Source organism: Sciurus carolinensis, chromosome 2 (genome assembly GCF_902686445.1).
Source record: "Sciurus carolinensis chromosome 2, mSciCar1.2, whole genome shotgun sequence".
Classification (NCBI taxonomy): Eukaryota; Metazoa; Chordata; class Mammalia; order Rodentia; family Sciuridae; genus Sciurus; species Sciurus carolinensis.
The window spans coordinates 21,358,000-21,371,587 of NC_062214.1; the positions used below are offsets into that span (position 1 = coordinate 21,358,000).

Here is a 13,588-nt window from a genome sequence, read left to right on the forward strand (position 1 = left end):
AGAGACAGAAGAAAGGTTTGTATTATGGTCACTTAAAAAGAGAGACAGAGAGAGGAGGAGGAGGAGGAGGAGGGGCCGGGGGAGTGGGGAGGGGGAGACCTGAAGGATATAGCTTAGTGGCAAAGTACTTGACTAGCATGCATGAGGCCCTGGGTTCAATCCCCAGCACCACCAAAAAATTTAATTAATTAATTAAAAGTAGTATCTGCAATGACATTTTCATCAGAGAATATTCCTGAAGTGCTGCATCTGGTATGAATTACAGAGTGGGAATCCCTCAATGCACCAAGGGGCGAATGTCATATCTATTGTATGAAATGACCTAGATGGAACTGGAGCAGAAGTTAGTTCCTAAGCAAGTAGTAATGCCACTGTGACAAGACGATTCTGAAAACCCATTACAAGAGGCAGAAGGAGACTGTGGAAAGGGCCTAAGCCTTAGCCATGATTTAGCAGGGTGCCCAAGGAAATTTTAATGCAAGGGTCAGTGACCTACAATATTAGCTTAATAACATGCTGGTGTAGACTCTGTGTGTGTGGTGAGAAACAGAGCTCTGTGCTTACTGGATCAGTGCACTGCCACTGAACTATACCCCCAGCCCTTTTTATTTGTTATTTTGAGACAGGGTCTCAGTAAGTTACTTAGGGCCTTCCTAAATTGCTGGGGCTGGTTTTGAACTTGTGATCCTCCTGCCTCAGGCTCCCAGGTCACTGGAATTACAGGAGTGCACCTGGGTCTTAGTTGCCATTTTCTTACTTTCCAGGCTTGTAACGGAGAAAATTACCTGCTTTTACTTTGCCTTTTTTCTTTTTGTGGTACTAAGATGAAGTACCACTGAGCTATGTCCCCAGCTCTTAATTTACCTTCTTGAGGTGCATTGGCACTGAAGCTCCACCAGAAAATGTGCGCCTTAACTGGTCTCTACCTTGACTGCAACTTTCAGTGATAATCTATCTTTTTCCTTGATTTTTTTTTTTGTTGTTGTTCTTCCCCCAAATTATTCTATTTTTTTTGTGTGTGGGGGGTTGTGCCGAGGATTGAACCCAGGGGCATCTAACCACTAAACCACATCCCCAGCCACTCTTATTTCTTTTTATTTTGAAGCAAAATAAAAAACAAGTGTTAGTCTCTTCCCCATTTATTAGTACCTTTTTTCTGGGAGTCTAGCTATGTATTGGGTTATGGTCACTTTTTTTTTTTTTTTTTTTTTTGCCAGGTGGTCAAACAAACAAGATACCTAGTATTTCTGGAAGGAATTGCCTTTTTCTGCTTTTGGCATTTCCCTTTGTGATCATCTCAGAGGCTCCTGCCTCACTAAAATGCTACATGACTGTGATCACATGGTTGTGAAGAAGAGGAATTCATGCATACAATGCCAGCTGCTTCCCAAAGAGCTCATCAGAATTTGTGTCTCTGTATTCCATGACCAAGATTTCAGTTCAGAATAGAGTGATTTTCTTTCATCTTTCTGAATTATCTCTAAAGGAACCTTTAGGAATCTTGTAAGATTGAAGCCCCAATATAGTCTGTTTCATCATCATTATAAATTAGTCCTCAAAAGATTAAATAAATCTTTAACTCTAATGTTACAAAATGCTAAATTGCAAACGTTTTTAAACCATACTATTAATCCTTTTATTTCTAATTTTCTAATTACAAAAGTGGAAGTGCATGGTCATATAGAAAAGTGTAATCTCTCAATTGCTGATAGAGCTGCTATTGTTAATGTTTTACTATCTCCACCTGCTCCAGGTCTGGGGATTGAACCCATGAGCACTTTACCACTGAGTTACATCCTCAGTTCTTTTTATTTTTTTATTTTGAGACAGGGTCTTGCTAAATTGCCAAAGCTGGCCTCAAACTTGTGATATACTTGCTTCAGCCTCCCAGGTTGCTGGGATTACAAACATGCATCAATGTGCCGGGTTTTATTTTTTTATTTTGAGACATGGTTTCATAATGTTGCCTAGACTAATCTTGAACTCGAGATCTTTCCTTTTTTAACCTCCCAAGTTGCTGGGATTTTATACTTGCCCCAGCACTCCTGGCTTCTTCTAGTCTTTTTAATGCACATTTGATGTAGTTGAAGTCAGTTTATAAAGACCATTTAGTATCCTACTTTTTTTTTTTCACTTGATAACCATGTAAACTGGAATGCAATAAAGTTTTTTTTTGTTTGTTTTTGGGTACTGGGGATTGAACCTGGGGCTCTTAACCACTGAGCCACATCCCTAGCCCTTTTTATATTTTATTTTGAGATAGGGTCTCTCTGAGTTGCTGAGGCTGACTTCAAACTCAAGATTCTCTTGCTTCAGCCTCCCAAGTTTCTGGGATTACAGGTGTGTACCACCACCAGGCCCAGCAAATTGTTCTGTTTTGTTTTGTTCTTAACCCAAAGTCTTTATATATATATATATATGTATATATATTTTTTTTAATTTGCTGATGGACCTTTATTTTATTTATTTATATGCGGTGCTGAGAATTGAACCCAGTGCCTCACACATGCTAGGCAAGTGCTCTACCACCAAGCTACAACCCCAGTCCTAAAGTCTTAACAAAAATTCCTCAATGTTTTAATTTTTTTATATTGACTTATTTACTTTAAAAGTCTTTATCAACCACCTGATTTATATTGGACCTTGTGCTATATTTGGAGGAAGGTACAAGTTGAATCAGGAACCAAAACCTCACCTACTAGTCATTTATATCTTACTGAAACCATCTACTATAGTCTATGAGCAGCACTTTCCTTCTGTTTTTCATAGTCTAACTAGAAATTCAACATGATGACTTCTCTGAAGAAACTCTCAGACATTTTATGGGACTAGTGGGAGCTGTAAAACACTATGATTCTTTTCACCAGTAGCATCATTCCTTGGAATGTGCTACCCAGCCCCATCTGTACTTCATCAGACTTTATTTCTATGAATCTGGTTTTGTGTCAAGAATAATGCTTTAGGGGCTTGGGATATAGCTCAGTGGTATAGTGCCTGCCTAGCATGCATGAGACCCTGGGTTTGATCCCTAGTACTGCAAAAAGAAAAGAAAAGAATAATACTTCAGACTAGCCATTTCTACCATTGTCTTGCCTATTCTTAATGACATCTACAATCTTTCTGTTATTGGTGCTCTACTGTGATTTATGCCATCTTAAGAAAAATCTTAATCCTTGAGAAGCTTTTGGTTCTGTCCAATAGAAAATTTCTGCAGTAATGCAAGAGTTTTGTATTTGTGCTGTCTAATTACATGAGCATTCCACAGGTGGCTAATGCAATAGAATAACTGAATTTTTAATTTTAAACTTAAATTGCACATGTGACTAGTGGCTACCATACTGGATAGTGAAACTCTAGATCATCCCAGCTGGTTCTGTGTGTTCCTGGGGAGAACAATTTGGTTCTTTGGTTGTTTGTACCCACTGTGTTCTCTGTTTTGTCCTGTCAGCAGTGTAGATGATAGGATCAGAAAGAACTGCTTCTATGAGGAGCTTCTAGAAGGGCATGGGACTACTTAGTATTCTCTCAGGATCAGATAGAGTCTCTGGATGGGCCACTCTTGGAAAGGTGCTTATTAGCAGTTCTGTAGCTTTCGGAAGCTGTTGTGGAGACAGAATAAATATGATAAAATAATTTCTAAATAATGAGAGGACTTTTCAGGGAGGGGATTATACTTTATGAAAAAAGCAAGTCAGAAAGGTTTTCTTCTCTAATACGTTACTTGTTACGCTTTTTGTACTCTGATGTCATACTCTTGCAACTCTGGCATCTGAAATGCTGCAGAAATGCCTCTGAGTCATCACCATTGATTTCTTTTCCTCAATCAAATATTACTGTCATATAATCTCTTTTTAGAAGGTTGGTGAATTTTCCTTGAAGCTTTTGTCTATGTTTTGCTTTCAAAGTGATTCAGTGATTTGTCCTTTTTTTCCTTCCTATCACCAATTTCATAGGATGCAGAAGATATACCAGGGTGTTAGGAGCCCTATTCTCTTTCTTTCCCTTCTTCAGTGACATTGTTTTTCTTCTTTGTTAGCCTTCACATCTTCCATTTCTGATCCATCCATGGCCTTATCCTCTTCCTAATCCGTTCTTTAATTCCTAGATGTGGGCACCTTGGCTCTTGGTCTCCTTCATCCCTCTCAAGGTTGGCTTCTAATGCCTTTGTTCCTAGGTACTTCTTATGTGTGTTGAGGGTGTGCTGTCAGACTGATCCATCTTTCATTCTCTTCCCATGGATTCTCACTGCTTTCCTTCAGTAGGAAGGCATGAAATTACAAGCTTTGCTGGGAAAATATGCTCCTTCCCTTTATCTTCACAGTAATCTCACCAAAGCATAATCTCACCTCTGAAGACATAGCTGGTACTAGCACATGTCAGTAACCCACCCTGCTTCTGAAGCCTTTCAATGAAAACCATTTTAGTTTGATGGTAACCAGGAAACTGCACATGCACTGCTTTGGCTGTGAACTGAATTTGCTGCACATTTGGGGAACCACATGGGGAAACTGACTGTGTTTTCTGCCTTCTGTTGACAGAATGGTACACGAAACTTCCAGGACTTTGACTGTCAGGTAAGGACTGTACAAGCACAAAGAGGCTCTGTACAGAATCTCTACAGTGCCTCCCTTCCTGTGGTGGTGGTCTTGTAGAAATGGATCTCTTCACATAGCTAATTGTGACTCTTTAATGTTCTTTTGGTCATTTGGATCAAGTTTATTTAAAATGATTTGCTATCATGTTCAAATATTGCCTGCCAGGTAGCTTTTTTATGACTGTAGGTTAGTGGATTGAGCTGTCTCTTTGTGATTAAGATCCCCTTCCTCGAATGATACTGGAAATCTCATTTGTCACAGCTGGCAAATGGCATGTTGTCACCTGAGTGCCGGGAAGGTAGACGATGGGCAGTTTGAAGGAGAGACTTCTCAACAGCAAACTCTTCTAAAAGAAAAGGGCAAATTATTACCAGTACAGAATGAAAGTTTTTCTTGGATTTGTGTTTAGAAATGCGGAATTCAACCTGACTCATTAGTATTTTCCTGAATGAAATAGTTCTTCCTAGTCTACTTTTGCCTGTAGCTCTATTGCCAGTTTGAAAATCAATAAAATGAACTGCAGTTCTCCACCTACCTACTTCATCTGTTAACTGGTCCTGATAGAAATGGGAACCTCGTAAGCCCAGGCAGACTGACGCTCCCACTTCTGGAATAGATGGCATAGTAGTGACATGAAGTAGACTCAGGAAAAAGTAGGAATGAGGGTTCTGAGAAACCAAATTCCTTGCTTCTAGTATTTATCCATCCATCCTGTATACCCATAGGCATGTAGTTATTTTCAAGTACGTATTTTATGTTAAGTACTTTAGAACCTCTATAGCACTAGCATCAAAAGGAAGAACTGAGGGCTGGGGAGATAGCTCAGTCGGTAGAGTGCTTGCCTCTCAAGCACAAGGCCCTGAGTTCGATCCCCAGCACCGCAAAAAAAAAAAAAAAAAAAAAAAAAAAAAGGAAGAACTGATACCTATCGCATAGGCAAACCAGTTATAGCATGATAATTTATTTGCTACCTACTAAATATACAGTATATCTAATCCTTAAAGCAATATTATATGAGGTAGTTTTTATTATCCTTGTTTTCAAGGTAAGGAGATTGAGAATCAGGTTTTATAATTTGCCATTAAGTGGTTGGAATTTAAAAATACCGTTCTTCCTGAATCCATTGCCTATTCTTTCCCACCTGAACGTGTCCCTAGCTGAGATGTTACTAGGAGTTGAGTTGTCTTTAGTCAGGCTTCCTTGGTAGGGCAGATCAGACTCACTGTGGAAGGGGAAGACTCATAATATTGTTGTAGATTTCAGAATCCCAGTTCCAAACATCTCTTGGTGTAATACTTGATTCTTTGTACGTATGACATAATGAGCCTAGTGCTGTTAGGTGGTTATTTACTTTAGATAATGGGTCCTTTACTCAAAAAAATCATACTGTTTTTGATAAATAGGGGCTGTCAGATTTGAGTTTAGTAGTTTTTATTCAATTATGGTTGAATCCTAGGTTGAATCAATTGTGGTTGATATTTGATAGAATTTGCCTATAAGGAAATCATTTGAGAGAGGGTGACAGTAAGATTCAGGATGAGGTACTCCAGAAATAACTTCTGTGCATTCCTGTCTGAAAGTGTAGAAGCATTGCTTTTCATCAAATTTAGCACCTCTCCCCCAAAAAGAAAGAATATAAAAGATCATATGTTCACTACAAAATAAATAAGAAAATGTAAATATATAAAAATCACCTTTTATTTTACCAGTGTTATTATTTTTATTATATCCTTTGAGATGTTTTCCACACATAAATATAATTACAAATTTAAGTAAAATAGAGTTAACATCTGGTAAAAATTCTTGATACTGTGGGTGAAGCTTTAGTATAACATTTTCTGACATTGAATTATACCTTTTAGTTCAGTTCTGCTACAGTTAGAATGATGGCAAGTGTTTGTCACTGTCACGTTTGTCACTAGTTATGAATGTATAGATTCTTTGGGTTACAAAGAGGAAATAAGCCAGGCATGGTGGTGCCTGTAATCCCAATAATTCAGGAGACTGAGGTTGGAGGATTGCAAGTTTGAGGCCAGGTTCAGCAACTTAGCAAGACTCTGTCTCAAAATAAAAAAGTAAATGGACTGGGGATATAACTCAGTGGCAGAGCACCTCTGGGTTCAATACCCAGTACAAAAAGAAGAAGAAATGAACCATAGACTCTTCTCTTTTCCTCCTTCTGGCACTCATGAGTGCTCTTTTATCGCCATTCTTGTCTGTTTCCTTGTTAAAGGCTTATGGGATGTCTTGGAGACGGGGCAGCTGGGTCAGAGTCTAGCAACAGGCTGATAGAAGACCAAGGACATAGGAAGTGTGATGTGAGAAGTCTAGGTTAGAATGGCCCAGTTTGCATGGAGCTTCCCAAACATCAGTGGGCAGTCTTAGGAGACAAAGCAGAACAAATACAAAACCACCATTGTCACTAAATGGAAAGACATTTCCTTGGTATTGGTGTTGTCCACTAGCACGGTTGTATCATTGGGATGAACTGAAGCCATCCTAACCAGGGCTTCCTTGGGGTCTTTGTCTTGCCTAAGGAAAAATTTTAAGGACTTTTTGATGATAGCCCCAGGAAGTTATCACAGGACGTTAGCCACTAAGTTCACAACTTGAATCTAAACTGCCTTTTTTTCTCCTGGTTTTGGTTTGAGTGTATCTGTGCGTGTGTTTGGTACTGGGGATTGAGCCCAGGGCCTCGCACATTCTAGGCAGGCACTCTCCAAGCTACAACCCCAGTCCCTCCCTCTGTTTTCTTTACTATTCAACTACATTAATTCTTTTCAATAATAATCTAATTAAAAGTGTATCATTTTTCTTGGTCTTTGATTGTCCTAAGTGGCATTATTGTTGTATAGCTCCTCTGATAGGAACAGCAGTTATAATATGGACGTGAGTAGTGAGGAAAGGGGAATGATTCAAAGTGACAGAATGGATGAAAGGGAAGAAAAGAGCCTACTGCCGAATAATATAGTGAGTCAACAGGCTTCTCACTGTCCATTTACGCGTGTCCTTGATGCTCGATTCTCTTCTTGCTTAGAGTTAAAACTAGAACTGGGACAGGTGCTGTAGCTTCTCTGTGTATATGATATGATGCTATTAAAAAAAAAAAAAAACTTGTAAACAGTCAAACACAAATTTAGAAAGTTCAGAAAAGTATGAACATAAAGGTTGCCTATAACCCTGCTACCTAGAGATGTTACCAGTAGAAATCAGAATTGGGTCCATGTTCCTGGAGTTGAAGAATGAGCACTGCAAACACTGAGTAAGCAAGCCAAAATTGATTAAAGAGGAGACGAAGGTTCAGAAGTGTAAAAAAGCTCCCAACAGACAGTATTAGAGGAACAGGAGTGCCAAGGGTCCCTTGGCATCCCTTTTAAAGGCACATACCTATAATCCCAACAACTTGGGAGTCTGAGGCAGGAGAAATACGAGTTCAAAGACAGCCTCAGGAACTTAGGGAGGCCCTGAGCGACTCAGCAAAACCCTGTCTCTAAATAAAAAAATACAAAATAGGGCTGGGGATATGACTTAGTGGTTAAGCACCCCTGGGTTCAATCCCTGGTACAAAAAAAAAAAAAAAAAAAAAAGGCACACGAAGGGAAGTTGACTGACCCCCTTGTAATCTGTCCTTGAGCTATATCCACAGCCCTATTTTATTTTATTTTATTTTATTTTGAGAGAAGTTCTCACTAAGTTGCTCAGACTGGCCTCAAACTTGGAATTCTCCTGCCTCAGGCTCCCAAGTAGTTAGCATTACAAGAGTGCACTACTGTGCTGGACCTGGGTTTGTTTTTGTTTTATTCTTTGTTTTTGTAGTGCTGGGGATCTAACAGGGTTTCATGCATGCCAGGCAAACTCTCTACCACTGAACCACATCCCCAACCTGGAGTTGGTTTTAAAGGAGAAAAAGACAGATTTTAGATTGACATATTACAAAAGAGGTTTCAAATGAAGAGTGTGATGTATGAGAAGCCTAAGAATTGTAGGTGGTTGTAAAGTGAAAGTAGACGTCTCAAAGTTTGATTGAACTAGGCTGAAGGGTGTAAGAAGTCAGAGGGAGAGGCTTGAGGCAGGGAGAATGAATTATAAAACTTTAAAAAGGAAAATGTGATAGGCAGAAGCCTGAGTAATTGGCAGATTATTTTACTGTGAGATTAAAGGAGATTGTGCAAATGAACTTTATACCTGTACACAGGGGTAAAGTGGGGGAATTATATCAAAAAGTTCTACGTATATCAAGCAGGGGTATGATTCATTGAGGTCTGAGGTTTGATCTCCAACACTGAGAAAAAAAAAATCCTATATAATAATGAAAACTATACCTAAGACTCAAACTGTAGCGTAACAGAATAAACTTCATACTGGTAAAATCTTACAAGTTTATCTGAATTATTTTAGACTAGCCGTGGAGGAGAAGTTGTAACAGGCTTGAAAAGATCATCATTTAACCAAGTTGTGAGGTATATAACAGGTCAGAATGTAGCATGCTGATGACAGCACATTTAGCTCAAGGAAGAGGACTCAAGAAAAAAGTGAAAAGTTGTTTATAAGCCTAGAGAATAAAGGGATCATGTTTACAAAGCACACAGCCTTGGAGACGGTAACCAGAGCCTGTGAGGTGCTGCTCTGGGCTATGCCCTTTGAAGCACAGGCTCATTGTGGGGTCACACTCTAGAATCCTGGGGCAGGGGGTGATGTAACTAGAGAAAGCCTGTAAGACAGATGATAGTTGACTAAAGCAGAAAGGTGGTGGCAGCTCACTCCCTGCAGTGGCCAACCATTGAATCAGCTTCACAGCCCCCGTCTCTGCACCTCATCTCCAGATGGCATCTTGTTCAGGCTGTTCAGGCACAGGTTTGAGGAGGACGTGTATACAAATCCCCGGGGAGGTGAGTGCCTCCTTTATCTTCATACTTTATTCTGCTTCTAACATTTACATTTTCATACTTTGAAAATGAAGAGGACTGTTCCAGAGAGAGTAACAGGAAGAGCCTAGGACTCTTGGCCCTTTGATACTTGGGTTTAATAATTTGAAGGCATAGTATGTGGAAGTAGGGACTGAGTTCTCCCTAAAAGGTTGAGATTTTCTAAGGAGCCAGTTTTAATTCTGAGTTTCATCCAGATTATGAATGAGGAAAAGTATTTTGCCCTATTCCCTATTTTTAAAGTGTTCACTTTTATCCCATCTGTTTTATCTCCTTTTTCCTCATCCTTCTCCTGACCTTCTTTGACACCTCACCATCACGCAGAGACACACTGTCACCAATTCCTTCACCTTGGGGAGGTCCTCTGCTTAAAACAAAAATATAAATTAGTGTTTCCATCAATTGTTAGTAGCACGGCTGAGGCCAACCTGAAATATTTAAGCAGGACTCTGTTGCAGGTTTGGGTGTAGAAGGAAAGCTCTAGCCTCTGGATTCCAGGGTGACCAATTGTTGGACACTCTCTTGAACTTCAGTTCCCCTAAGTATCCTGTAGCCAGGACTTGGACATTGTCTCCCTCTTTATTTCTTTCTCTCAAGAAACAGAACAGACATAATGAAGTTGTCTTGAGTTCACTTTCAGAATTCATCGCCTCCCAGAAGGGAACAGTCCTAATGTTAGTGTCCATTCTTTCTCCAAGATTTTATACTTTAAATATATGTATGTGAACATATATAATCTACAGTTCTGCTTTTCAGAATACCCATAACTGACATATAATGCATACATATCCTTCTGCATCTTGCTCTTACTCGGCATTGTGTTTTTAAGATTTTCTCTATGTTAATGCTTATACTGCTAGTTCATTTATTTTTATTTGTACTTCATTATGTGGATAAATCATAATTCATTTATCAATTTTCCTGTTGATAAATATGTGGGCTGTTTTTCCTCCCCACTGACTGTGGTACTGGGGAGTGAACCCAAGGACACTCTACCACTTAGCTACATCCCCAGTTTTTATATTTTTTATTCTGAGACACAGTCTTGCTAAATTTCTCAGCATGACCTCAAATTTGCAATCCTCCTACCTCCCCCTCCCAGAAGGAGTTTATGGGGTTATAGGTGTGTACCACCACAACCACCTACCTACCTGTTTTCCAGTTTTGTTTTTTTTTTTTTTACATAAACACTGTTGCAAAGTACACCTCTGTAACTTTTTGTATGTGATCATGTTTGAGAAATACTTTAGATTATACCTAAAGGTAAAATTGCTATAGATTAGGCATTTCTTGACTTCATTAGAATTTACCAGATATATTCTCCAGGGTAATTGTTCCAGTGTACATACCTACCAACATTCTTATTTTTCTACATTCTGATGTGTGTGTGACAACATCTCATTGAATTTAATTTGTACTTTCCTGACTGCTTAGTGAAGTTAATGTGTTTCTTAATTTTCTAGACTTTTTTCATAGTATTTATTACAAATCATTATTGTGGGTTGGTTGGTTTGTGTCTTCATTGTCTGCCTCCCTAATCTCTGTCGAAGCAGGAATCATATCTCTTTGGTTTTCTATTTTATCCTCAGAGCTCAGTCCAGAGTCTGTCATATAGTAGGGGGTCAGAAAATAAGTAATGAATAAACCTGGAGGGGTTCCCTCAATAACTCTGGCATTACTATAAGAGAGACGCTCATATGGTAATAGGGATTTATGTCTTTATATTCCTCCTATCCAAACCCGATGCTATATTGCTTAGCCAGTTCACTGTACCTGATTCTGTCCTTCATTTTATTTCCTTTATTTGAGCAGCCTTGAATAGGAGATATCAGTAATGGAGAATAATAGATATATTGAGTCACACATGGCTTGATTTGATAGAGATATTTTCTATTTGAACTTGGAACCTGTGATTTGAGATATCCGATATCCAATTAGCCTGAAATTGTCTTCCATTTTCCACATCAGAGAAGAAGCCAAAGCCCTGATGAGGTTCATTATTAGATAGGAAATTAAGTTGAAAGCTGTTTGTTTTTGTTGGAATTCTTATTGACAGTTAATCTTATCTTATCTAATCTAAAACTTCCTGAGATAGATGCAGACTTTATCAGCAGAAGTTCACTAGGCAAGGCATGGCAGTTTTTTTTATTTTTGAGAAATACAAAAGTTGGAGAGGACTAGAATAAATCTTTTTTTTTTTTTTTTTTTTTTTTTTTGTGGTACTGGGGATTGAACCCAGGGCCTTGTGCTTGCAAGGCAAGCACTCTACCAACTGAGTCATATCCCCAGCCCTAGAAAAAAATCTTACTTTAATTTTCTATAGTCTTTTTCTTTTCCATCCCTTCATTTTTACCATCTCCATCCCAGCAATGTGGGAGATTGAACCCAGGCTTGCTCCACCACTGACCTATATCCCCAACCCCTTTTTATTTTTTATTTTGAGACAGGGTTAAGTTGCTAAGTTGTTGAGTTTGGCCTCCAACTTGCGATCCTCCTGCCCCAGGCTTCTGAGTTGTTGGGTGAGCCACCATGCTGTGCTCCATCCCATTATTCTTAGTGCTGCATCCATTCCCAGCAGCACTGATTACCCCCTTTCCAGCTTTTTTCAGTGGCTACATCTTAAACTTTACTCATTGCCTTGATTAGAATCCTCTGGGATCTAGAAACAAATTTATCCAGTCTGGCTTAAACCAGAGGCAATCCAGGGATGCCTCAGAATTTAAGAGCACATACCAAAGCAAGAACCAGGATTTAGCATAGTGGAAGTGCCTACTAAAAACTCTCACGTTTACTTACCTTTTCAAGAAAGGAACCAAGCCGAGGATAGAATTTCTTAATCCTAATTACAAATTCCTAGCAAAAGATGCTGATCCAGCATGATCAGTGCCCCTTCCTAACTATAGGAAACTGTGGCCAAAAGGTTGTGCTCTATAATCATGGTATCCAAGAGCCACCTTTCAACATGCAGAGGACACAGAAGGACAACTCCCAAGAAAGGAAAGAGATTCTAGGCAAATATGTCCATAGGTCTCTACTGAAGTTATCTATAGCTGAATGTGTGTTCAGAAGCTTTGAAGCCTCTGACTTTTTTTTTTTTTTTTTTTTTTGCAGAGAGTGGGGGGTGGTACCAGGAATTGAACTCAGGGGCACTCAACCACTGAGCCCATCCGCAGCCCAGTTTTGTATTTTATTTTGAAACAGAGTCTCACTGAGTTGCTTAGCACCTCACTTTTGTTGAAGCTGGCTTTGAACTCAAGATCCTCTGTTTCAACCTCCTGAGCTGGGGGCATTACAGGTGTGCACCACCACGCCCATCAAAAGCCTCTGACTTTTTAATCCACCAGTTTCTTCATATCTTCTGTTTCCTTAACTTTCCTTCCACCAAGTCTTTACTTGGCTCCTTCTCCAACTTGCTGATCTCTTTCCCATAACCAACTGCAAATGTAAATATATTCTCAGTTGAGGATGACAAGGTGTATGTTTTTTTCCCTACTTATTTGTTTGCTTATCTATTTATCTGTTTGGAGGATTAGAAAGTACAAATACCATATATAATATAGCATCTTTCTGTTATGCTTATGGTTCATTAAAGTATCCTGCCCCAGCTAGTAAGAAATGGCAGTGAAGCAGGTATTGTGAACTTGTCCAACCTGGAAAGTTGATTCTGCCTTTCCTGAGACCTTATGTTTATGTTCTCTTGTTACAGGAACATGACATAGAAACAACTCATGGTATGGTCCACGTCACTATAAGAGGTTTGCCAAAGGGAAACAGACCAGTCATCCTGACATATCATGACATTGGTCTAAACCGTATGTATTTAATTTTATACCTTCCCTCTTCATCATAATACTTAACCATTGTATAAACAAAAAGTATTCTAATAGATCAGATCCGTCCCCCCCCCATCTTAACCTCCCCTCTTTATTGTTATATTCATTAATGTCAGGGTTCAAGTTCCTGCAAAATGTGCAGGGGGATGTGTTTTGGAGAATACTGAAATTATATATTGCCTTTGTATGCTAGCTGCTTAAGGATTGAAGATAGTGCAATGAACTGATTAAGAAA

General features: G+C 39.1%; 1 protein-coding gene across 5 annotated transcripts in view; it reads left to right on the forward strand.

Annotated features, from left to right (window-relative positions):
* Positions 1–13,588, forward strand: part of Ndrg3 (NDRG family member 3) — a 56,836-nt gene that overhangs the window by 19,729 nt on the left and 23,519 nt on the right. For 4 of the 5 annotated variants that reach the window (XM_047540100.1, XM_047540102.1, XM_047540103.1 and 1 more), the window contains exons 3-4: positions 4,539–4,574; positions 13,227–13,332. In XM_047540100.1, the coding sequence (XP_047396056.1) occupies positions 4,539–4,574; positions 13,227–13,332 (142 nt within the window). The remainder of the gene's footprint in view (positions 1–4,538; positions 4,575–13,226; positions 13,333–13,588) is intronic. The other variant, XM_047540101.1, reaches the window with a different exon arrangement.